The sequence below is a fragment of the Quercus suber genome, unplaced genomic scaffold (genome assembly GCF_002906115.3).
Source record: "Quercus suber isolate HL8 unplaced genomic scaffold, Cork oak 2.0 scaffold_29, whole genome shotgun sequence".
NCBI lineage: Eukaryota > Viridiplantae > Streptophyta > Magnoliopsida > Fagales > Fagaceae > Quercus > Quercus suber.
In genome coordinates this window covers 30664-57919 of record NW_027069494.1, presented here as the reverse complement: position 1 = coordinate 57919, position 27256 = coordinate 30664, and the positions used below count along the sequence as shown (strand labels likewise).

The window sequence follows — 27256 nt, the reverse complement described above, 5'->3', positions numbered from 1 at the left end:
AAACCACACGGTAAAAACCTGGGGAGGATTTGACATAGCTATCCTCAAGGTAAACCTGAATCCACTATGCGAAAGAATCGAAGTTTATATAGAAGGACTACAAGCTCCCCGCTTGACTTCCTAATGCTACCCACCAGTAGAACTTACTGACACGACCACGTGCAAGCTCCAAATCCATGGACTTCTTCTTTCTTGAATTCTTCAATCAGCTACAAGCACCCACGCTTGATATTCTTTAAGCTTCAATGGTAGCAACCGAGTTGATCATCAAGATGTTGATACTATCTCTATCTCGAAAACCCTAAGTTTTGTGTAAAGGAAAGCTCCTCTAGATCTCACAAGAGATTTACACAAAACCGCAATGTATGAGCAACAATACAACTGGAGCAACTCTAAAAACGTGGCTAGGGTTTTTCTTTATATACCTAGGGTAAAAACAGAAAACCCAAAACGTTAAATGAGTTAGGGCTGAGCTGGAATATTCTGCAGAAAAACATTTTGCCCGAGATTCGATCGATCGAGCCTTCCTTCGATCGATCGAGCCAGGCCGAAATGCACCATTGCATCTGCAGCCACTCGATTCCAACTTTACATGAAAGACCCAACTTTGAGCAAGTCTAAACAAGACTAAATAACCTGTTTTGATCATGGTTTGCCAACAATACAAATTAGAGTTCTAAATACATAAAATCCTAAATCTTTAGAACCTAACAGATATTATGCTTTGAATATCAACTATTTAATTTGATTTGTAGTTGTAATATATTCAAGCAAATAATAAGATGTATTTTCCACTTGCTAGTTGCTACCTATTCCTCGTCAATACATTTTTCTTCAAAGGGCGAGGTTAAATAATAGAAGGATGGATGATTTGTTTATATCAATGCAAATCACGTATATCCATGTTATATATGGTTACCCAATTTTCAAGAACAAAAGTAATCACATAATAACAATGCCTGACAAGATAGAATAAGGAGTAATACGTTCCATTAATGTTCTTCCAAGATCATGTTGGCTAGTCAAATCTGTTGAGTTATTTCTATTCTGCTAGTGATAATACGAAATTACAAAATTTGGAGTGACCTGGTCTAATCTTGGTTGAGAACCATTAAATTAAAGACAGTCTATTACAAAATTTGTATATGATCCTGTCAAGAACAAATCAAATCAGGTATGCCAAATAATGTATTAGATTAAGGACAAAGTTTGGCTATAAACTTGGTTAGAGCCTTGGACTACAAATCAGTCTCAGAAGCTGGTATGTGTACTTTTCAAGCGCAATGCACACAACTGCTTAACCACACTTAGCCAACCAACAAGTGAGTCATGTGCAAAGTACACACTTCAGCTTCTTAAAGTAGTTTGAAGCCTAATGCTACAATCAAGTTTGTAGCCAAGTTTTTCGTAGATTAAAATAGGTTGTTATTCACATAAACTTTACCTAATGTTTCAATGAGAATGTGCCATTTTCCTCTCAAACCAATTCTCCCAACACATATAGTAGTAGGAAATTAAAATGCCGATAGAAATACTCATTCTCAGTGGAAACATGAACTCCATCTTCAATGGTGTTGGTGCAAATGCTCCAACAAATGGCGTACTAGATAAGCATGCTTTTGGTTTATTGAACAAAGAGTGTTCTATTTGTTTCTTATACCTTGTCTTATATCCGCATTCTATGAACCTGAGTATTATGCTTGGAAAGTTAACTATGTAATTTCATTTGCAATTTTAATATTTTCAGCCAATAATAAGATGTATTTTCCACTTGCTTCCCATTCTCATTAATATATTTTTCTTCAAAGTTATAGCTCAAATAATAGATGGATGTTTGATTTGGTTATATCAACACAAATCACATCTGCAAGAAGTAGGTACCATACATGTAATTTCAAAATCATATTAACTTAGTGATCAAGAATTCAATTCTATTTTGCAAGTTGGCCTATGATTGTAAAGGTTAAATTATAAAACCTGGATTTAATTTGAACTGACCCGTATCTTTATATACGATACAAAAGATATTCTGTATTGGTTTTTGATGGGTCGATTAGTTCTATATGACCCATATATTTTTTTCATATTAAAAAAATTTAACATACTCTTTAACCCTTTTTTTAATATTTTCTTTTTGTACAAAAATTTCCTAACCTCTTTATATATATATATATATATATATAGGAGGGGAAAGTTTTTGCAAGTCCCGTAGGTCCTAAGCCGAGTGGCCGTTTAGTCGGAGTGAGGCGTTTGAGGCTTAAAAGTTAGGACAGTGGTAGCAAGAGGTTGAAGTGAGCAAGAGATTAGGCGATCGTCTTGTAGAACACCTTGTTTCAGATCTAAGGATAGATCCAGAAGTTTGAGGATAAAGGTAATTAGTTTGTGATTGTTTAACTAGGCTTTTAATCTAGAAAAATGAATAGGTTGTTTAGAAGTAACTCTTCTACTAGCATTAGATCATCCCTCCCTGAGATCCCTCAAGAAGATGGAGTTCTCAATTCAGAATCTTTTCAGTTATTAGATGTAGATCTAAAACTAGGAGATTTGAATATCCCTAAGGTTCCCATCAACCAAATCTATAAATCTTCATGGAACTTGAAAAAGGCTTTCAAGATAGATTACCATGTTAGAACTATAGAGCAAGTCTACAGCATCAACAAGGAGTACGAGACGTGCTACTTGTTACCCTCTTTAGCCCTGTTAGTGCACAGGAAAGATGGACACAATTACATCCACATAGGTTTAGTCCAGGTCGGAGTTAAACCCTTGATCAGAGAAGGTTTGAATTTTTCAATCCTAATGGCCCTCAGAGACACCCGTTATATTAGGTTTAATGATAGCCTCTTAGGAACCATTGAAACCAGTCTCAGTTGTGGACTAGTTCATTTCGACTGTTTCCTCAACTTTGCAGTCAGCCTTAGTGACCCACATATCATGAAGGCTCTCACCCTCAATATCAAGACCCACGGAACCCTTATGTTGCAAGGTGTCCAAGAGCTAGCCTTGATATACAGATTGTATTATAAGTGCATGAGGACGAACTTCAATGTTCAAGCACTTGACAAGAGAAAGATGGGAGAAACCACACTCATCCAAACCAAAGACCTCAGATCCAAGATCCAGGTACCCAGAACCCTGAAATGGTCTGAAGTCACATTCCCTTCAAATTGGACTCTAGAGAATGAAAACTTTCCTCTCCAAATCCAAAACCCAGCCAGGAACCCAGACTTAGACTTTGTCCAACAACTAGCTGATGGTACGATTAGGCTTAGTTTTGACCAGTCTAGGTTTAGAACACCCTTAGATTCGCCCATAGGATATGATGAATCCAAATTTAGATCCCCAGTAGATCTACCCATCAGTCATTCACCTATCCTTCTTAAAGATAGACCTACATCCCAGTGTAGCTCATCCAGACCTCTAGCACCTTTTCCAAAATCTAGAAGAGATTTAGGACTAGAGCTCCAAGGAGTTAAGACCAAATCCCAGGTTAGTACACCCTGCTACACAGCCAGATAAGACTCAGTTGTTGATCAGGAAGAAGACAACAACAGTCAAAAAGCCCCATCCCCATCAGGTACTGATATGATGAACCCATATCAGCATGAACCACAAGATCCTTTTCAGCAAGAAACTAAAATATATCACTAGCTCATGGTTATCAAGAAAGAGTTCACCCCTGACTTAGTTGCCCTAGGCAAAGAGTTTGAGTCAGAAGAAAATAGACTCAAAAGAGAAGCCTATAGAGCCAACCACCCTAGGGAGCAAAAGATTGAAGTTTTGGAAAAATGGAAAGAATTCATGAAGGAGATATCCAGCAATGTCCCTTTCTTTGAATACTTTGAAAACCATTTTGAATGGCACAAAAAGTCTTGTGTCATCACCAAAACAAACTGGACCATAGAAGACAACAAAGGTAACAAACATGTTGTTCAGTCTAGTCATCCACCCCAGGAAGCTATAACCTTCGAACGCCGTGGAAGCAAAGTTGTAAGTGTTATAGGAAAAGGTAATCAAGAAGGTCATAGAGCAGAACAACTATACCAACCAGTGTTTAGGTGTTATAGGAAAGTAGCTTGATAGAATAAAAGATAGGATAGACAACAAGGTTATCCTCCAACCAGGAAACCCTAGTAAACCTGTCCAAACCCTAGAAAAACCTCTAGTCAAGCTTCCCACAACTAGGCAAGCCAGTCTTAGTTACCTTAAGGATAAAATATCCTTAGAAATAGTCACCCAGAAGCTAGAAGAACTCGTGAAGAAAGAACCAGTCACCTCTTCACCAGTCACCACTTCTACCAGCAAAGAGCCCCGATTAGATTCCCGACTTGTCGTCTTAGACATCCACACAGCCTCTAGTACTTCTAGTAGAACCTCCTCAGACAGTGAAAAGGAGATTGGAAAACTAGAAAGCCTATTTCGAGGTTTAGAGGTGAAAAAGCTTCACCAACCTACCCAAACTAGCTTAACCAAGAATTGGTATCCCAGACCTACACCTCCTGACCTCCAGTTCGAGGAAAGAAACGTTAACAACCAATTCTTAGTGTCTTCAGGTAAACTCTATGAGTGGAACATAGATGATTTATCAAAACAGGAAATCCTAAACAAGATCCAGCATATGACCATAGTGACCAATAATTACTTAAATGAAGGACGCCCCCACACAGAAGTCATAAAGCTCATAGCCTTAGGATTTACAAGAAAACTTCTGCAATGGTGGAACAACTGCCTAACAGAAAATTCTAGAGAAGACATCAAGCATGTTGTCCAAAAAGATGAGGAAGGAATCCCCATCTTTGATGAACGCATAGGAAAAGGTATTCTCGATGGAGTCAATACCCTGATCTATACAATCATGAAACACTTTATAGGAAAACCTAGCAATATCACATCTAGGATTAACAACCAGTTGAGTAACCTTAGATGTAAAACCCTTGGCGACTATAGGTGGTACGAAGATGTGTTTACTACTAAAGTCATGCATAGAAGCAATTGTAACTCTCCATTTTGGAAGGAGAAGTTTATCAATGGCTTACCCAGATTGTTCGGCGAAAAGGTCAAAGAAACCCTTTGTAGCCCCTTAGGTGTCATAGATTATGATAACCTAACCTATGGAGATATCTCTAGCACAATCCGGAGTGAAGGAATGAAGATGTGCAGAGATTTGAAAATCCAAAGCTCGACCTATCCAAATAAATCAAGAACTTATGGATACCTGTAGAGCAGAAATTGAGGATCTCCTTAAAAAAGGAATCATCAAGAAATCTAGGTCCCTTTGGTCTTATTCAGCCTTTTATGTCCAGAAAAACGCTGAGATTGAGAGAGGTGTCCCTAGATTAGTCATCAACTACAAGCCCCTTAACAAAGTATTAGAATGGGTAAGATACCCAATTCCTAACAAAAAAGACTTAGGCAATAGGCTTAGCAAAGCAGTGGTTTTCAGTAAGTTCGACATGAAAAGTGGTTTTTGACAAATACAAATAAAAGAGTCTGATAGGTACAAAACAACCTTCACCACGCCTTTTGGCCATTACAAATGGAACGTAATGCCCTTTGTTCTCAAAAATGCACCTTCTGAATTCCAAAATATCATGAATGAGATTTTCAATCCATTCTCCAGTCATGTCATTGTGTACATTGATGATGTACTTATTTTTTCAGAATCCCTGAGTCAACATTGGAAGCACCTAAGAGCATTGCTCTATACTATCAAGCTCAATGGTCTTGTTGTTTCAGCCCCAAAAATCAAGCTTTTCCAAACTAAAGTTCGATTCTTAGGTTTTGATATCCATCATGGTCTCATCAAACCCATAGATAGAGCTATCTATTTTGCAGACAAATTTTCAGATGAAATCCTAGATAAAACCCAGCTTCAAAGATTTCTAGGATCCCTCAACTATATAGCAGATTTCTATCAAAATCTCAGGCAGAAATGCAAACCCCTCTTTGATAGACTTCGTGCTAATCCTCCTCCTTGGATTCCAACTCACACAGCTATTGTCCAAGAAATCAAGAAATATGTCAAAACACTCCCTTGTTTAAGAATTCCCTCAACCAATTCCTTCAAGAATGTTTAGACTGATGCCTCTAACATTGGTTATGGTGGCATTCTCCTCCAGCGTGTTAGTCCCACTTCCCCTGAACAGATTGTTTGTTTCCATTCTGGAATTTGGACTCCCACTCAGATTAATTATAGTACTATTAAGAAAGAAATTTTATCTATAGTACTATATATTTCAAAATTTCAAAGTGATCTTTTGAATCAAAAGTTTTTACTAAGGATTGATTGTAAATCTGCAAAACATGTTTTAGAAAAAGATGTTCAAAACATTGCATCAAAATAGATTTTTGTACGATGGCAAGCCATCCTTTCAATTTTCGACTTTGACATTGAATTCATAGAAGGAACTCAAAACAGTATCCCTGACTTCCTAACTCGTGAATTTTTGCGAAGTCCAAATCAAAATGTCCGGGAAAAGACCTATACAACCTCAACCCCCAAAACTGCATAAATAGCAAACCACCAATAATACCAGTCAGGCAAAGAACCCTCCTGGTCAATTAGTTCCCCTCTCTCCATCAGCCATTGCTAACTGATATGTAGTATCCACAATCCCAAAACCAAATTACCAAAGACAGTCCCATGGTCAACCCAGTTATAGTTTAGCCTTAGCAACCCCTCCTCCTAAGGCAATTACCCCATATTCAGTAGAAGAACCTTTTGTCCTCATAGTACCCCAAAAGCCTTCTTCCTCCTACCCGTCCAAAAAAGGAAGGTCTTCTTATGTTAAGAAACTTTTTGTCCAGTATATCTCTTATCTTGAATCACACCTAGTTCATATAACAGATCCCTTAGCCTTAGCCATGGAAGTTTTACCCCAAGGATGGCACTTCCTCCCAAGACACCCAAAGAAAAACATCAGATTCTATAAGAGCATCCTCATTCAAGAATAGTCTGCTTGAATAGAAAATATTATGAACAAAGGAGACCCTTCACAGGTTCTCTATCACAAATTCATCATCACAGGTTTTGTCAGTTACAAAGAATGGCGACAGCATCCCTCCTTGCTCAAAACCCTCACCGACATCTAGAGTCTCACAGGTTCAGAACTCCATTACAGTTATTATGACTACATGGACGCCTTTGAGAAAGTTCTCTTTTATCAGAACAAGAACTTTGACCATTCTTGGTTCATAATGTTTGATAAGAGGTTCTCTAGCCCGATACCCTCATGGTTCCTAAAGTGGTGGGAAATGTTTGGTTCGGTACCCCAGATCTTCCCAGAACCTTTACAGGATGCCTACAGGTATTTCAGCTCCAGACTTCAAACTTCAAGTCATGGTTCCCAATTTCCAGCAATTATGCATATGACGGTCATGTACAGGATCCATTGGATTAGTATGTTGAATTATACTATCAACTCCAACTTACTAGACAGAGAATTCTCCGTAAAATGGTGGGATAGTTTCAGAATTAATCAAGCCATCTGCCAGATCCAAAAGAACTTCCCTCCTCCAGTTCAGAAAACCATTGCTTACAATACAATGTCTCAGTCTAGCCTAGACTCCGTCCAGATCGCCGAAAAATCTAGTAAAGAATTAAAAGATCTTGCCCAGCAATTGCTCATTCAGTCAGAGAAATTAGAGTCAGAAGAAAGGGTTTCTCCTGACTCTTCAGAAGCCTCAATCAACCGCAATCCAGATGATCCCTTCCAGGATTCCCAAGATCCTTATGATTGTTACAACTTGGATAGTGATTAAATCATTCTGGATAGAACCAGTCACTATTTAGAATAGTTTTCAGAATAGGCTACTATTCATCTACAGTACCAATCACTGTACATGCACAATACCCGCACCAGTAGCTGTATAAGGACAAAGAGACAAGTTACTATTTATGAACAGTGATCGTTACTGTTCATCTACAATACTCGACACAAAATCCAGATTTAATGTGTGCTTTCGGTGGAAAAGAAATTCACCTTCAGTAAAAGCATTTCACTCTTCTGCATTTTCAGCAATCTTCAGAAGAATCCAAGGCTCCCTTCAGCTATATAAGGCAGCTCAAGTTCAGTTCTGAAGCAGGTCCAATTTTAGGTCTAGTTCAGTCTCTAAAATACCTCCCTTCTCATTACAACCCTCAATCTTGTAATCAAATGGCAACCCTAGTTTACATTTCAGTTTACACTTGTAACACCATAGTAGTCGGTCTTCACAACTGTAAACTGTATCACTGTATGGCCCCGGTCAGCCTTTCAGTTTGCTTGTAACTTACCCCCCCCCCCCTTTTTGGTATATATGTGTATATATATATATATATATATAATATAATATTACAAAAACTTTCCCCTCCTAGAAAAGTTTCCTTCCCTACCCTCAAATTCTATATAGAAGCTCCTAGATAGAGATCTCTTAGAGAAAAACTTATTTGCAATATTATTCATAAATTTGGGATGGGGTAAAGTAGTTGTGCACAAGCTCGAACCCAAAAAATTTTAACAAAAAAAATGAATCAAGCTTTTTTGTTTGATAATGAGCTTAAGCTCTACTAGTGTTTAAAATAAAATGAATAAACAGGGCTATCTTTTAATACTCAAGCTCGATTATAGAACTAGTGGCGGCTCCATGTTTAACTTAGGGTGGTCACAGGACCACCTTGACTAACAAAAAATGTTTATATATACTTGCAAAATAAAAGAAATTATAATAAACTAGCCTATTTTGGCCGCCTAATAAAAATGTTGAATACCATGACTTGAAAATCACAAGAATTTGGTTTTACAAAAGTAAGAGTAATGCTACATCCACAATATTTTCACAAAATTTTTGTAACAAATCTTATATGGTAAGTTGTTACAAATTCAAATTTAGGTTAAATACTGAAATTACTTTTTTACTCACCAATAACACCTGATCGCATAAGATTTTTTGTGAAAATTTTGTGGATGTTGCATTACTCTGAACATTGTTCTAGCCCTCCAAACATACTTCTTAATAAAAATTAGCCCAAATAACAACAAAAATATCCCAAACAAAAACAAGACTAGACCAAACAACATCAAATGAACAAATTATTCAACAAAAAGCCTATTCAAAAACAAAAATAAAAATCCCTAGTCATTCAAATTTGCAACTCGTTCAACCCATTATATAAAATAATTTCTAATTTCATTTTCCTTAAAAAAACAATTCAAGAAAAATACTGTGGTCATAAGTTCTCCTTGGTGGGGCCTGTAGTTATACTCTCTTGGCTTTGCAGTCGCAACAATTTTACTCTCCCTTGTTTGGCTTGCATTTGTAGCAATACATCCGTCTCTCTGTCTTCGTCTCTATCTCTGTCTTTATCTCTCTCTCTCTCTCTCTCTCTCTCTCTCTCCATTTTCACTTTATCTTTTATTATTCTTTTTTTTTTTTCCTTTTTCTCTTTTTTAGTACAAAGAAATTATAATACTTCATATATTTTTGTGTATATTTCTTTTTTTGGTAATGTTGATTTATTTAAGTTATCTTTTTGCTAAATTGTGTATAATTTAACTTTGTTAGTGATTACTCCTAAAAAAATTCCTAAAACCACCAAATACATTCCTAAGTATGTTTACACTAGGGAGAAAATCTATTTGGATTCAATATTCGTAGATGAGGGCTGAATTAACACTCCTCCTAAGTCATTAACATGTTAACACTACCGCCTTAGAGCATTCACATCAGCTCTTTTACAATTGTGTAAAATACACATTTTGACCAATTTTACACATTTTGAGCAAAAAAACACCCACATCAGTGGGTGAAAAAATATGTAAAATATACACAGCCAGTGTAAATGAACAGTAAATCGTGTATATTTACACGGTTACTGTTCATGTTTATCCGATTTTTTTATTCTTTTTTTCTCTCTCCTCTATCAAACTGCAACAAACTAGCGCGAGGAAGAAGGCACCAACGCCACCACCAAACTACAACAAACCCAACCACCAAACCCAGCGCCACCACCAAACACCGCAACCTAGCACAAAGAATTAACCCAAAATCAACACTGCCTAACCACCACTCAATCATCACCACCACAACCCATCCAGACCCATGATATTCCAATCACAAAATCAACCAAAAACAAAGAAAAATCAAACCAAAAATCAAACCTTCAATGGAAAACTCAACAACTTAGAACCAAAATCAAACTTTCAACAAAAAACCCATCAACCCAAACCCAAACTCAAATCAAGGCCGCTGTCACCACTGCCATGGAAAGCTTGCTGCTTTCTTTGCTCGTGGAGAGCTTGCTGTTGCCATTAGAGAAGAGAGAAACAAGTGCTAAGCTACAACAAAGGAAAAGATCAAAAAAGAAAAAGAAAAAAGAACAGAATGTGGGAGAGGAAGTAGAGAAAGGATGGGGCTTTGTGAGATATAAAAGCAAAAAATAAAAGAGAGGGTCAAATGTGTGGTGGGGGTTAAAAGTGAGGGAAAAGGAAGCTTCCTTACTTGTAAATATATCTAAATATAATTTAATTATAAAAGAATTAGGACTGAGATTTTTTTTCCCAAACAAAGCATGATTTTATTTAGAATTTTATTAAAGTCTATATTAAAACTTTTAATTCAAATCGGAGCCTTTTTTTTTTTTTTTTTAAACTAAAATCATACTAATAGTAAATAATATATATATATATATATATNATCATACTAATAGTAAATAATATATATATATATATATATATATATATATCTCTCTCTCTCTCTCTCTTTTCAATGCGTAACCCTGAAACGACACACCAAAATATATATATACATATATATCTCTTCAATGTGTAACCTTGAAACGACATACCGAAATATTTCATTGATGTTAGAATGATGGTTGAAAACACTGATCTGTCGATTATCGCCGAAGCTACTATTTTGGTGGTTTGGCCACCAGTGCTAGCGGCACGGTGGGCAGAGACATCGATCTAGTGGCGGTCACCAGAAACACTATTTTGGAAGTTTGACCATCAGACCTCCACCACAAGTGGCTCCATTGGCCGAGCCACCGGTGTTGGTAGTTTACTTAAAATTTAAGTTTAAATTAAAAAAGTATGACCATTAGGGAAAATAATAAAAAATTGATGAAGAATGAATATTTTATTGAAATATTTTGTAAAATAGATAAACTGATGTGAGTGTTTTGTAAAAGTGATGGTGTAAAATAAAAAAAAAATAGGTTTTTTTTGTGTAAAATAGATGAAATCTTTTAGAAGAGCTGATGTGAATGCTCTAAACCCAAATAACAGTCTCGCCTTTGACCCAAATAACAGTCTCCTCCAATTTGCCAAAATCGAAGGGTACTTGGGTAACTTAAAACATAATCCTACGGGTCCCCAAGAAATAACAGAAAATAAAGTAATAAACACGGTGGGATGATGGATGAACGGGTCGGGTCGGTCTTAAACTCAATGATCTCGATTCGTTATCCTCAATTGTTTACAAAAACATTTCCCCCCAACTTGGAAAAGTTTTTATTTTCCTTCCCTCTCATTCTTTCTTTCTATAGAAGCTCTGTGAGGAAAACTTGTTCACAACATTTTTCATTTATTTTTCCTCTCAAACCCATTTCTCCCAACACAAATTAGTAGCAGGAAAATGCCAATAGAAATGCCCAAAGGGCTACCATTCTCAGTGGACACATGGACTTCTTCTTCAAAGAGAAAGAGGCACCACTTCTTAACTCATGCCCACAAAGACCACTCCTTTGGCATCTCTTCCCACTTCTCTTTCCCCATCTACTCAACCCTTCTCACCAAGGCTCTTGTCCTTAAACACTACCCCCAGGTTTGTCTCTGTTTTCAGGGTTTTTTTTTTTTTTTTTTAATTGGGTTGAGCTTAATTTTGTGGGGTTTGTGCAGCTTGATGATTCATTGTTTGAGGAAATTGAAATTGGGCAATCGGTGGTTGTGAACGATCCTGATGGGGCTTTCACTGTCACGGCTTTTGATGCCAACCACTGCCCTGGTAATTTATTCTTCTTCTTTTATAGTTTTTGGTTGGCTCTGTATTGTATTTTGTTGTTTAATTGGTTTGCTCATGTGGGTTTTGTGGAAATTGTAAAATTTTGTTCTTATTGTTGGATATTTCATATTAAATATGCATATTTCAGGGATAGGATTTGTTTAAATTTGATCTTATAATAATATGTTGTATTTTTAATGGTTACGATTGAATAGAGATTGGAGTGGATGTTACCCTTAGAATTAGAGAGGGATGAATTAGCAGGCAAAGCAGATATGTAGTTCCAAGTTATTTTGGAGAGAAATTTAAGTGAATGGCAGGAAGCCAAGTTTAATAAAAAGTCTATAACTTCAACAAAAATAAGTACTGGGGAGGGGAGGATGTTACTCTATTTTATGAATTCAGGTATGATGAATCAAATTCTGCTCCGTGGTCTAGCTAAATACAGATTTATGGTCCGTTTGGATTGAGGGGGAGGGAGGGGGAGTAGAGTAGAGTTTATCGGAAATTAGCCTAATTTTTGGCCAACTCTACTCTATTCCTTTTTGCTCCCCCTCTCTCCCCCCAAACAGGCACTTAAGGAATAAACAGCCCTGTTGTTCGTAAATAGGTGTCATCCCTTTGCCCTTTAAGTGTCAGTGGCTTTTAACATGGTTACTCCGTCAACCATCGCTGGGCTTTTGTTGGGGCTTTTAAAGTGGTTCAGAATTTCCCCTAGAGAGCATGGGCAACAGTTGGGTATCTCGGGCCTAATATTCTGCATTTTTAAGTAAATAATTTGTCACACTTTAAATGATGTGCAATAATGTGTCCACACAGAAGAAAATTATATACCTAATAAACAATAGACGAAGTCAGAGCAGAGAAAATAAGATTAGGATTTGGTGCCATATCACAACAATATATCTCCCACAAGCAAATTCCAAAACTATACACAATAAACATTTTCTGTTATATTGTTTATTTTCAAGTGCCTGCATCATATTGACATAATTAGGCTAGGAATGTCTTGGATTTAGGAATTATGGGAGAAAATCAACTATTAAGGAAAACAACAATGCTAGTAAAACTTGTTCAGAAAGTTCTTAAAAATAATAAAAAATTCTTGGATCTTTTAATTTGCAGAATGTATAGGCAATTATTTCTAATTCTCATCAGCTCTTAGCAAAATAAATGGTGAAACTTAGGAGCAGTATATTATGTTCCCCAATTAAATTTAAACGCCTGATTGCATTGACCATTAAAACACAATTAAATTCAATGCAACTAGGTCTAGTTGTTTGAATTCAATTGGGGAACCTAATGTAATAGACCTAAAGTACTGTATCTAAGTTTTACTGACAAAAGAAAATGGTTTCTAATGCATCACGTAAGTGAAATTTCTACTTGGGAGCTTGTGTGTCGATAAATACTATTCTACAAAAGCAAAGAAGCACAATCAACTTAGTTTATATCTCAAGAGCCATGTTGCCAAGGGAAAATCATTAAAATTTGCGAAAGATAAAATGTCAGCAGACTCATACAGTTCAATACTCCTTTGATAAATTACTTGTCAAATAGATCCCCCATTTGATTATGCATTTATCTCTTTCTTTCATTTGTGTTCAAAACCTAAAATGATTTGAAAAGCTCTATTGACAGATTGTCCTTTTTCTGGCATGGATTGTGTAAACCTCAGGGGCTGTAATGTTCTTGTTTGAAGGCAATTTTGGTAATATCTTGCACACAGGAGATTGCAGACTCACGGCTGAGTGTGTACAAAGTTTACCAAAGAAGTTTGTTGGCAAGAAAGGAAAAGTACCAAGGTGTCAACTTGATTATGTTTTCCTAGACTGCACATTTGGGAGATTTCGTCAGAACCTTCCCAGCAAGCACTCAGCAATCCAACAGGTACCCATGGTCTTCATTCTATTCATGTTTCTTTTATAATGTCTGAAGTGATCAGTGGTCTCAAACATGCTGCAATTTGTATATTATGACCTTACTGTAAGCCGTACATACTTTTTTTTTTTTTTTTTCCCTCTCATGTTAGATTGAAATATGCAGAATGTGCAAATATAATACAAGTCTTTATATACTTGTATTTGGTTTAATCAAAATCTATTTTCATGGCTATTACCATTGATAGTATCTATCTTGCTTGCTCCTTTGTAGTTTTAGTTTGTTTTACATTAAGGTAATCTTTTGAAAATTTGTGGAAACAATATTCTGCATCTGTAATTTATGGATCGTGAAAATTTTTCTGTGGATAGCATATCCTTAGAAACCTGATTTCGAACCTCATCAATGGTTAATTCATTTAGCAGGCATTCATATTTTGTGTAATTATAAATGAGCCCTTATGTAGGCCTAATTTTAAACTAGGATACTTTATTTTCCTCCACATTTTTTTATTGCTGCATGAAACCTCAAGGTTAATATGAGCTCTGGTTTAGGTATATATCATAAATGGATGCTGTTAATTCACAGTTCATTCTCGTTATGCGTATCATTATCTTAGTGTCCATAAGTAAGGAACTTAAGCAGGCTTTGGGAATTCTTACTAACATTATTGTATATCAGTAATAGTAATCAATAAGGGCATCCAATTGTGAAAGAAATATATTCCATTCAAATTATTTTAAAATAGATGACCTTTTATGCTCCTTGTTATAATCTTGACGATTGTTAGCGTAATAAAAAAGTTTCATGTTTATGTTTTATTATTATATTTCTTAGCAGTTTATGACTCTCTCTCTCTCTCTCTCTCTCATTGGAGTGAGTGCATGTGTGGGCATGTGATTGTTTTTCTCTACAGTTCCATCTTAAATGTTAAGCACATTTCTTATGTCACAATATCAATATAACCTCAATCTGCTTCTTACATTTCAAACTACATTTCCATGAAATAGGTTATTAATTGTATATGGAAGCATCCTGATGCCCCTGTGGTGTATCTGACCTGTGACCTCGGCCAGGAAGAAATTCTGGCAAATGTGTCCCAAACATTTGGGTCCAAGATCTATGTTGATAAAGCCTCTAATCCAGAGTGTTTCCAAGCTCTAACCCTAACATTTCCTGACATTATCTCTGAAGATTCCTCGTCCCGCTTCCAGGTATTAGATGGATTTCCTAAACTATATGAAAGAGCAAAAGCAAAGCTTTTGGAGGCCCAAGCTCACTGCCAGCCTGCCCCTCTCATAATCCGCCCATCAGCACAGTGGTATGCATGTGAGGAAGAGTTCTCGGAGAATGGAAGTCAAAGAAAACTGAGAATGAATGAAGCAGTAAGGGACCAATTTGGTGTTTGGCATGTTTGTTACTCAATTCACTCATCCAAGGAAGAATTAGAATGGGCCCTGCAACTTCTTGTGCCTAAATGGGTTGTTTCAACAACCCCCAGTTGTAGGGCCATGGAGCTAGATTTTGTTAAGAAACACTGCTTTGGCAATCAAGTAGCTCCAAATGACCCTATCTGGAAGCTTCTTGATATTGCCACAGAAGGTTCGCCAGATGTGGATGTATCCATCAAAGGTGTTACTGGTTCTCCTATGGTTGAAGAGCACACCCAAACTTATGCTCAAACTCAATTTGAACCAGTAAAAGTATCTACAGGCCTAAAAGGACTTATAAAATTGTCCCCTCCAAGCAAAAAAGTGACATTATTTGGAAGAGCGAGACTTGGTCTCCAAGATTTTAGTTTTTCACATGAAGGTCCAATAGTTGCATCTATCAACAATAACCCTCCACAAATATCTGCCAACAAAGTAGAAGAATTCTCATTCCAGGAGGAAGCTGAAGTGAAATGCCATAAGTCAGAAAGCAAGACAGGTATAGCAGATATTGAAGTGCAATGTCTGAAGTCAGTGGATAAAGAGACTGAAGTTCTTAACAGTGCTTCTTTAACAATTGGATCATCAAAGAGCTACAGTGAAAGATTGAGGAAGTTTTATAGGACAATGAATGTTCCTGTGCCTCAGCCTCTTCCCTCCTTAGTGGAGCTTATGAAAGCCAACAAGTGTGCCAAGAGGAAATTTGAGTTATAGTCTTGCCTTTTCCGATGAGGAGGCAACAGGAAAGTATACATATAGCATTAGGATTGGTGCTTTGGCCATACAACACGTCATTGTATTTATATTTCCCTTAATGGGGTGATTTTTTTTAAAGTAATTATTTCCCATTTTGTAGCAATAGTTGATCCCTCTATGAATAAAGGATGCATGGATGTTTCAATAATTGCAACTTGAGTGTACATTCAAATACTGAGGTGCTTGTGTGTGTGTTACTTAAAAATGGAATGATCAATTCTTTGAAGATCACTTGCAATATCTCCTTATCCTTTAAATTTTGGGACTTTCGTCTATACATCCTTAAAATTTGATTTGCCCCTGCTTTTGCTGTGGTGAGGATGAAATTCTTATGTAAAGGAGTTCACTCCTGGTTTTTCTTCTGTGAATGTTGCAGCCTTGGCCATCGAGTACTGTGTGGAGTCATTTGATGTCTTTCTTTCAGTGATTGCTCTTCTGAGTTTAAGGGGACATGGATTTCTTCAAAGGATAATGGCTCACTCCTTGTTCTTTTTGCAGAACTAAAGGCATGGTACTAATATGGCAACTCTTCCAGTATTTTGTGCAGCAATTTCTCATTGTTTATAGTTAGTCCTACTGCTGCTAGCCTTTAGCAAAGCTCCTTAAGTAAGCTTCATAGAAACAAGATTGGAGATCTTGGATAGAAAAAAATTGGAGCTTGAGGAGAACTAAGTAAAGCATTCGAGGCTGTGGAATCAGTTGAGCAGGAAGCTATGACCATATGGCTTTCAAACTATGTAAAATTGGCAGTATATGCATTAAAACAATCAAGAGAAATATGAGTTAAGTGAAAAGAAGAAAATAGAGAGAATGAGCTAAGAAACTGAGAGAGAGAAATTGCATTTGATCCGAGTACATTACACGCACACACCCACATGATCATATATACTAAACCTTTGGTCAAAATCCCCTCTCTAAGCTACCAATTATAAGCGTTTCTATTCCTTTTAAAAAAACCGACTACCATGTAACATACTTGATCAATGCACGTACTCAGTTCCCATAACAGACTTGATTTAATTTGCACACGTGTTCAGTAAACTTTAACAGTTTGTATACATTTTAAACTTAGCAGTTTGGTTCATGTTAGGATCAAATGTATCTAGTGTTGGCAACCGTATTTCCAAAAATGTAATTTAATGTTTTTTGGTTGAGTTTTAGTGTCCAAGAAAGTGGTTGAAGTTGTACATTGAAAACACGAGAATACAGGTCAAGAAATTGCGCAAGAAGAAGAGGTTTTGCAGGCTCAATTACAAGTTGACCGATTAAGGTTCTCCAAGTTCGACTATAGTCAACAAGTCAAGCTCTGTTTTTCCAAACTTTTCAGTCTACAGCCATGGTGACCAAGTGACCTAGAAATCCATGCATTGGGGTTCCATGACATTTAAAAATGCTTTTTAGGTCATTATAAGATAAGAGAGATAGTGAAAATTGGAGAAACTATTGTGACATATATGCACCAAGGGTTTTGTACTATGCTGCATCTCTGGTCTACATTGAAGATCCAGAGTATTCTAGTGAAGTCATCAACACAAAAACTACTACATCAAAAAGTTGTGTGATGAGTTAGATATGGATTGAGTATCCGTGCACTGAAGAGATTCACGAAGTAGAAGAGTTTAACTAAATTGGATATCGCTTATTTTGTTGAAAGTATTGTAGATAAAATGCAACAATAATAAGGTTGTAGATGCTCTAGCAAAAATCGCTGAAGCTAGTCTGAAGTACAGGTTTGGTTAGAAGACCTACTTGGAGACATTGCTCCGTTGGCTCTTTTTTTTTTTTTTTTTTTTTTTTTTTTTTTTTTTTTTATGTTCATTAAGATTTCTGTTTTTGATTGATAATAAATTCCCAATTTGGTTTTAGTTTGGTTTCTCCCAAAAAAAATAAATAAATAAAGTTACAATAGTATGTTTTATATATTAGTTCTATTTCTCTATGCTTGAAATTTTTTTAGGAAAAATTTTACATTTCCACCCTAGTTCTTCTTCTTCTTCTTCTTCTTCTTCATTTTTTTTTAAGATATTGGCAGGATTTTATTTCAACTTATGGCGTCTACTCTTGATGATTGCTATCTTTTAATTTTATCATTAGAGCAAGACATCAATTAGTTTTTTATATAAGTAAAGATCGAATCTCAAATCTCTTATTCAATGAAAAGAGACTTTACCAGTTGCACTAATTGGAACAAGGACAAACATATGATTTCAAGCTAGAGGGGTCGAAGTATAGCAAAAAAAAAAAAAAACTCCAAATAAACATCCATATAGTATTAATAAATTAAAAACCAAGACACATAAACAAAATTGTTGTTTTTTAATATATTAAAATGCAATCATTTATCAACAAAGACAAAAATAAATAAATAAAAACACTAAAGAAAGATATAACTAGTAAAAAAAATTAGTCTATCTAAAACACCGTAGCTTGAAAGATGGGAGATGGGCCTAAGGTTTTGAAAGATGGTAGCCCAACTTAGAGATGGGCCCCTTAGATATGTTCCTAACTGGAACCCACCCCTTATCATCTATGTTGGTGTAAGTATAATAGAAACACGTGACTTCTGGCCTGCACACCCGCTATACTAGTTCACATAAAATAAATAAATTGACTAAACCGTCCCTATATGTCTGTGTTTAACATTACATATTGATTAAGGCGACTGGAAAGTTAGGTGTACTAATAGGATTATTGCTCGATATGTATTATATATATCCTGAAAATTGGCATCTTTTTGGTACGAAGTAGGGTTTATGGTTTCATTACCATAAAGAATTGTTATTGACCAACAAAGTGATGACTATTTAGCTTCTCAAAAAAAAAAAAAAAGTGATGACTATTTACATGCTGAATTAGAATTACCCATGATTTTCAAGACCGTTTCGGGATCTACTCTTAGCAAACACTAAACACAGATGTAATTATTTAAGGAACTTAAGAGGTAATAAGTCTCTTTATTATTGACGAGTAGTGATTAAATGGCCATCAGTTACAATGGATGACTGTAAGCACATTAAAGTAAAAAATAACTCTACCAATTTAGCTAGGAATGAGTAATGGCAAGAAAATTATTACAAAGTTCTTTATGAGCCGCCGCCCAGACAATATATACGCCCATTAAAGGAGAGACTTCATTGCCATTAATGAAGTAATTCACCCAAGTGCAATGTCCAGGGGAGATTAATGGACAAATGCATTAACCCGAGTACTGATTATATAAAGCCAGCTAGCTCAAGTAAGTAATCTCACAGACACATCATATTGCAGTATATGCAATAGATTTCAAAAGAGAGATTATCTAACTTAAGTTTTGGAAAGCCTATGCCTGGCACCACCCCCGGTCAAGGGCGGACTTAGGATTTCAAGCTAGGGGGGGCGAAGTATAAGAAGAAGAAAAAAATCCAAATAAGTATTCATATAGTACTAACAAACTATCAACCAAGATTAATACACAAAATCATTGCTTCATTATACATTAAGATGCAATCATTTACTAACAAAGACAAAAAAAGATACAAAATAATTCTTAAGAGCATCAATTGTTGCAAAAAATATATATATATATATATGTTTTTTCACAAACCAAAATTTACTTTTCCTACTTTAATATAGCATTTGAAATGTCTCATACACCAGTGTTTTTGATATTTTGGTGTTCTAAATACTAAATATTTTCCATTTAGAACACTTAATACTAATACTCTAATACTGGGCTGATTGAGATTTTTTATTTTTTATTTTAAAATTTTGTTTTTGTTAAATTTTTGAGTTGGGTAGTTGTTAGTTGAACTAGGCTAATTAAAATAGAGGGAGTCTAATTTTTTGGAAAAGTAAGGCACAATTCTAGAAATAAAAAAATATAATCATTTTTTTTTTTTTCCTTTGGCTAGGGGGGACCAATTTTTTTCTTTTTTCCTTTTTTTTTTCTTTGGGCTAGGGGGCCCAGGCCCTTGGCCCTCTTGGCCCCTTCGTGGATCGGTCCCTGACCCGATGTCTTTTATCTTAACTCTTTTTGTTCTTAACAGGAAATCAGGTTTGTCCTTGGACACCGACGAGGAACATACCGACGAGACTAATTTGTATTTCATCAATTTTCTAGCTTTGGAAGCTTAATGTACAGAAAACATTCTGCACGCCACACGTAGTACAAATATAGGTGTCACTTCAAACAGAGCTGTCTCCTCAAATTTTAAAAGAACATCATGAATATGCTTTGTTGTCATTTGAACGTCTCTACTCCATTATTCTAATTCTATTTCATTATTTTGAGAAACTCTTTTATATCTACTAAAACTTGCCTTGAACAAACTAAATAATTCAGATGGATAGAAAAGATGACAAAAGAATTAACTTACTATATATCCATAAAAAAATTAAAAAAAAAAAAAAAAAAAAAAAACTTACTAAATATAAACCACTTTGGTTAGTATAAGTTGTACTTTCACATCATTCTTATGAAGAAAAAGGTGTTAAGAGTTTGGTTGAAAAAGGCAACCATATATATCTTATACTAAAGCTTGACAAGGTAAAAGAATTTGTTGCACAAATTAAGCAGCTTTCAAAACTGTAGCCAGAAGAACTCCATTATACATCATGGTTTCTATCAGTTTGAAGGATAAGCATGAATTGTCATGCTAAGTAAGCTAACAATTGTCATGGGAACAAGTCGTGCTAGTTAAAAGTGACCTACCAACTACATAGAGAGAACTTGATTCCATACCTTTAGTAAATTGTAATTATTGTTTGTGATAGCAATGAAGTGAGGAAGCTTTGTTGATTGAATATATACGTAATGGGAATGGGGTTTAATTGTTTTATCAAATTGATTTCTTTATGTTTCTATAAAGATAATGACAAGACAAAATTTACTTTGAAGGTAGAAAATGACTCGTAATCAATGGAAATGCGTGCCCACTTAACAAGGAATGACGATTGGTTCCATTTTATTTTTGGGGCCCTTATAGAAAGCCACCAGTTCTTTTGAAAACAGTAGCTAACCTGTGCTTTCAATATCAACCAGACATATACTCCTTTGAATGCGGACAAAGATTGACAGGTCAAATACTTCAAACTCTGTCCACTAACTCTTCCATCCATATCTAATATCATTTTGAAAATTTTATTATGAATATTAGGTTCTTTTTTTTTTTGTCATGATTGTGGCTAATAAGGTTTGTTGATATGAATTTAGAACAACAGCAAACTTGATGTGTCAACCAATTTGTGTGCAATAAGGACAAGCTAGTATGGAGTGTTAGCAAAATTATTTTGAAAAACAATTTATATAAAGCATCAAATTTTTTTCCTTTTTGGATCAGATAAAGCATCAACTATTAATGTCAACTTAGCAATCATAAATTTCAGAAACAAAAAATCAGCAATAGGGTTATAAACTGATAATTATATATGTCAAGGTCATGGGTTTCTTTAACTTTTGTGACAACATGTATCATGTAATATTACTTCTACACAATCCATTCTCTCCATGCTAGAGTGATAGGACATAGGAATTTGTTTGCAAATCCTTACCTGTTTTTATCTCCTTCTGTCAATATTAAGATCTCAGTTAAACCTTAAGGAGCCACCTCATTGGAGAGTTGTTATGAGCACTTTGCTATGATAGCATAGCCACTTGGACATGTTGATTAGACAAACCAACCAATTTGTATAGAAAGGTAATACTAAATAATTGATATAGGGTAAAACTTAATTTAGAGACAAAATAACCTCTTTTAAAAATGAAAATAATAATAATAATAATAATAAAACACAAAATAACCTAATTGAATTCAAATACTCAATTACATTGAATTTAATTGTCTTTAAAAATATAACAATTTTTTATATTTGAATTCAATTGATCAGAAACCCAATATGCTGCATCTATCTAGGAATTGTAGTTAAGTTTTTACCGAGAGAGAGAGAGTATTTCCCTCCTAGCCTTTTTGAATTCTTGTTGGAAAAAGATTAGCCATATGAAAGCTGCACGTATGGACCATAATTACTTAGTTTCCCACTTTGTAGTTCATATATAGTAAAAGGTTGAGCATTTTGACGCCTTTACATTTTACTTCAGCCTTGTTTTGAAACACATTCTATGTGTGTCGAGTATAATTATTCCTTTATGCACTGTAAACCATAATTTGCAATGGCTGCGGAGAAAATGGTGCTATGTCATGGTTGCCCATGGATTAATTAGCATTATTAGTACTTTTTTATCTTTTACTTTTCTTTTTTCTTTCCCTTTGCCTTTGGCATTGGGTTGACCCAATAGTCATTAACAGTCATTCGTTTGATCTATTAATAGTACTTACTATTTGGGTTTCAGCTATTATTTCACATTTCTTTTTTCATGTATATTTTTATATGTTAAAATATAAACATTCTCATATTAATTATTGTTATATGTATAAAATAATGTATGTGAACGAGTGTAAAAGAATATTTAAGCCTTACAATTTTGTCAAGACATCAACATTTTGAAATTTTTTATTTAAAAAAAAAAATAATTAACTTAATACTTGTCCCATATATCATCATCAAACTAAGACATGTACACATAAAACGTAATATTTCCACAAGTTCTCTTGTTTTTATGTATTAAAAAACAATAATGACTTGCTTGAAGTGGAAGAATGATTTTGATCCTTATCCACAGCCGTCTTTTATCGACCAACTCATTTCTATATTTGAACAGTAATCAAGCAATCACACTCTCTCTCCAAAGCACTATAAATATATACTGGACCAAAGTTTCAAACCTCAGTATTACTATCATTCAAAAAAATAAAAAATAAACCTCAATATTACTAACATACTTTCTTTGACCAATTGTTTCATATATTTATTGTTATAGGATGGGAGATGGCAGTGTCAACCTACCTCCTGGTTTCCATTTCTGTCCAACTGATGAAGAACTTGTCCTTCACTTTCTCCTTCGCAAGGCCTCACTCTTGCCATGCCATCCTGACATAATTCCAGATCTTGATCTTTGTCTGCATGATCCTTGGGAATTCAATGGCATGTTTCTATATTATAATTATTATTTTTTTTTTGTGTGTGTCTTGTTCTATATATTTCTGTTTAGAGTTCTAGACATGTAATAAAATGACTTATTGATCATTTTCATTACATATATAGTGTTAATGAATCATACGGGTTGTGTTGTATATATAGGTAAGGCATTGACAAGTGGAAGTGTGTACTATTTCTTCAGCAATAAGGTGACAGAAAATTGGATCACAAAAAATGGATATTGGATGGAATCGGGTATTATTGATGAACCTATAGTCACCAGTGCTGGTAACAAAGTGGGAATCAAGAAATATCTTGTCTTCTACATTGGTGAAGCTCCAGGTGGTGTTGAAACTGATTGGATAATGCAAGAATATCATCTTTGCAACCATGATTTGAGGGGTGCATTGCACAACAGAAGAGGAAAACGAAAAATAGTGAGTAAATGCTAAACTGTTTCTACATCAACTTTTCATGTGTGATTTTTTTTTTTCCTTTTGGTTATTTTTTATGGAAATAAAAGGAAAATATGTGATAAGTTGTAATTTATGGAATTTAAAATGGGAAAAATAATTTTTATTCTAAAGCGAAACAAAAAAAGTGGAACAATAAATTTTTATTCCATATAGGTGTAATTTTTAATAGAAACCATATACCAAGTCCAACCATTAGTGTTCCACTTTATACTCCCTAATATATGTTTGATTTTTTTTTTTTAAACTTTGATTACTTTATTTTTTTGTTTGAGAGGGAACTTTGATTACTTTATAAAGGAGAAAAAAGACATGTAACAGCTTAATAGGATCGATGTGATTAGTGAAGCATAAAGTCAAACATTTTATTCTTATATTTCATACAAGTTTGGAGTATAAAGGGCACTCTTACCTTCAGTTAGTTTATTTCCCCTTTTTGTTAACTACAGGATTGTAGTAAGTGGGTTTTATGCCGAGTTTATGAGAGGAAAGGCAATTTTGCGCAATGGTTCTGCATCAGCGATGATGAAGATAATGGAACGGAGCTTTCAAGCCCTGACGAAATGTTTTTGTCAGCTGTAGATGATGAATTTGATGACACAAGTTTTCCCAAGTAGATTTAGTATTTAAGTTTTAGATTAGTTATCATGTAGGCCTTATACCTATGTGTGCATGAAATGCAAATCTTAGTCAAAGTGTAAGATTGATATCTTTACTAAGTAGTCTTTTACCTTTTCTCTGATTTTCATTATGATGGCTACTTTGTGTTACCGATGTATAAAGAAAGGTCATATACAATGCACAAAACTCTCATTTCAACAACATATGGGGTACTTTGTGTTACCATTGTATACTAAAGAAAATTTCAATATATCTTTTAAAAGTTGCCTGCTTAGCCTAGCATGTTGTCATCTATGCTGTAAGCTTCCACAACTGGATGTAAAACAAGCACTTGTAAATTGTAACTGAAAGTTCAAAAAGGGTATAAAACACCTTTGAACGTTTAGACCCAAAATAACAAAAATACCAATTTAAGCTTTATATCAAACAATTTATGTGCGGAATATGATAACAAGCTTATAACTGAATTGATAGAACAATCTAAGCCAAATATAAACACATCCACAGCAGTAAATATAAGGCAAAGGTAAAGGGAAAGAAAATGCAAACACACGGACAACACACGATGTGTTATCGAAGAGGAAACCGAAGTCCTCGGCGTAAAACCTCTCCGCCGCTCTCCAAGCGGTCAAATAATCCACTAAAGAATGTAGTTGGGATACATGAACAGCAGAAGACCCTCCAAGCCTAATCTACCCAAGTACCTAAGCCCTCCAAGCTTCTTACTCCAACGAGGTTACGCCGAACCTATTTCTTCTCTAGCTTCCCGGATTCCACTACTTGACCATAGCATCAACCAATGTATATTGGTTCCTTTCCAAACTGCTTCCCAAAACACCAAATGGACCTTCTCACAGACGTGGGTGTGGTGAGACAAGGGTTTAGTAAATGACCTCTCAAGGGTATGACAATGGAGAGGAAGAGAGTAGAGGAATTTGTAGAATCTCTTTATATGAAGATTGGAGATGAATCAATCTTGTATTTCTCTAGGGTTTTCTCTCACAAAATTCTCTCTGGAAGCTCTCTCAATATGATAGGTATAAGGGTGTATATATAGTAGGGTGAGAAGGGAATGCAAAACGTCAGTTTTTGCCAAACAGGGCAAGTTGGCGACTTGATCTCACGGCTTGACCAAGTCGCGAAATCAAGTCGCGACGTAACGGCCTGGCCAGATTGGAACTTTTGTCCTGTAGCGTGACAGCTGGCGCGACCCTTCAGCTTCCCAGTGTGCCTCTCACGTGACTGCCTTTCGCGGCTTGCCAGTCGCGAACCACCCGCAAGTCCTAGTCGCGAGACTCTGTTTTTCTTGCACACTCTTGAGTTTTTCTTCACATCTTCTCACACACTACCCTTACAATTTTTTCACCTAAATACAGGGTTACTAAGTGCTAAATTACAAGCAAATTGGTCACGGAATAAAGCCAATTAGATGGTTGATTAAATTCAACCTTAAAATCTCTCCCTTTGAGTATTCCGTGACAAAACCCTACAACAGACTCTAGACTTAAACGTGAGTTGGGAACAGTTGGAAAACTCACTCACACCTAACTCTAGATTCTGAAAAGCTCTTGAACATATGAATAAGTAACTCCTGAAACATAATAACATAGCAATATCATTGTACGCAAAAAACTTAATATGCATATGGAGCAAAATAAGCATGATCAAGCAAAAATGAACATAGGCATAAAAGCAATAATTCATGGCAAGATCAACACCAGTAATCACTTAAGCAAAAGTGATTACTATGTTCATTCACACAAGGAATGAACATTCGGACATGCAAAAATGATAAACTCAATTGAAGAGAATCATTTGCAAGTCCAACACTCAACCAATGCATACGAACATATATGCATCTAGGAACAATCCCACAAGGGCACAAGAGTGTTGTACTTATGGTAATGCAAAGCATTAACAAGTACCAAAACACAAAGCACAAAGGCTGCATAAGCAACGTTTTTGCAAATACATGGCACAAACCATACAAGCCTACAATCATGCAAAAGTGCTAGAAACAACCCTCAAAGCTTACAAAAGCAACAATGGGTACAAACGACAAACAAACAATGCTAAAAGCTGAATAACATCATACTATATAAGTGCTGAAGAAAATAAGTTGGATACAGAACAATGAAAAAAAAACTAAGGATAGACAAAAACAGTAAACACAAATCTGTTAGTTGAAATCTCCCCCTTTCGTTGAGCTCTCCCCCTGCCAATAGCATCTCCCCCTTTTTGTCAAGGAATAGCTAGTCGTCACTATCTTCGAGCTTTCTTTGAATTTCATCCAATTGAGTTTGAATCGAAGTAAACTTCGTATCCCATCGAGAGTTGAGATGATGCAAGATAGAAGAAAAATTGGACATCTTTGAACTCAGCTCATGAACAGAAGCTACAATAGAGTCTAGTCTCTCGTCAGCAGGGAGTGAACTGGAGCGCGAGCCACTGTGGGATGCGGAAGCTTCTGTTTTGATTCCCTTCTTGCTGTGACCAATACTAGCGTTGAATGTGCGCATGTTGATTGGACATGGTTTAGCGCAGGGAACTTCGTTTTCAAACGGATAGATCCCTTTCCGCTTCAAAATCCGGGAGATAAGACAGCAAAATGGGATGCACATTCTTGATTATGTTCTTAGAACAGTTTTGCAAAGGATATGAAAGATATGAGCACAGATGTCAATCTCGACATCAGAAATCATATCATGAAGAAACAGTGCACGTCCGAGATTCATATACCCTGTGCTGGAAAGGGGATACAGGTTGTGAAACATGATGATCGTGAGCACTCTCAATTTTGGAGGAAGAGATGAAACACTGACTGAATTCCCATTTGAGGAAAATTCTAGATTGTCCCCAAGAGCTGCTTTAAGTAATTCTTCATTCGGATGAAAGTCATCATAGATTGGAGATATCCCAAGAATTGGCCTGTTGATGTGCAGAATCTCTGCTAGATATGCAGGAGAGACCGAGAAACTTTTTCCTCTAACCCAGCACTTAAGTTCATCTCCTTCAATAATTGCATTTGCATAAAACTCTTTTACCAGATCTTCATATGCATCATCAAGGTCAGAGAGAAGATAATTCCAGTCCTTGCGA

At 35.6% G+C, this 27256-nt stretch overlaps 2 protein-coding genes across 3 annotated transcripts; both read left to right on the top strand.

Moving 5' to 3' along the window:
* The first annotated feature begins 11475 nt into the window (after positions 1-11475).
* On the top strand, positions 11476-16280 carry LOC112009036 (uncharacterized). 2 transcript variants are annotated; one of them, XM_024041386.2, is made up of 4 exons: positions 11476-11805; positions 11880-11985; positions 13661-13872; positions 14874-16280. In XM_024041386.2, exons 1-4 carry the CDS (start codon positions 11617-11619, stop codon positions 16005-16007), a joined length of 1641 nt encoding a protein of 546 aa, XP_023897154.2. In that variant the 5' UTR covers positions 11476-11616; the 3' UTR covers positions 16008-16280. The 2 variants fall into 2 exon arrangements, with proteins under 2 accessions (XP_023897154.2, XP_023897155.2); XM_024041387.2 differs by lacking the exon at positions 11476-11805 and having other exon boundaries at positions 11878-11985; positions 13624-13872.
* A 6513-nt stretch (positions 16281-22793) lies between these two features.
* LOC112009005 (NAC domain-containing protein 104) lies at positions 22794-24436 on the top strand. Its single transcript, XM_024041359.2, has 3 exons — positions 22794-23069; positions 23226-23500; positions 23986-24436. Exons 1-3 carry the CDS (start codon positions 22907-22909, stop codon positions 24151-24153), a joined length of 606 nt encoding a protein of 201 aa, XP_023897127.1. The 5' UTR covers positions 22794-22906; the 3' UTR covers positions 24154-24436.
* The last annotated feature ends 2820 nt before the right edge of the window (positions 24437-27256 follow it).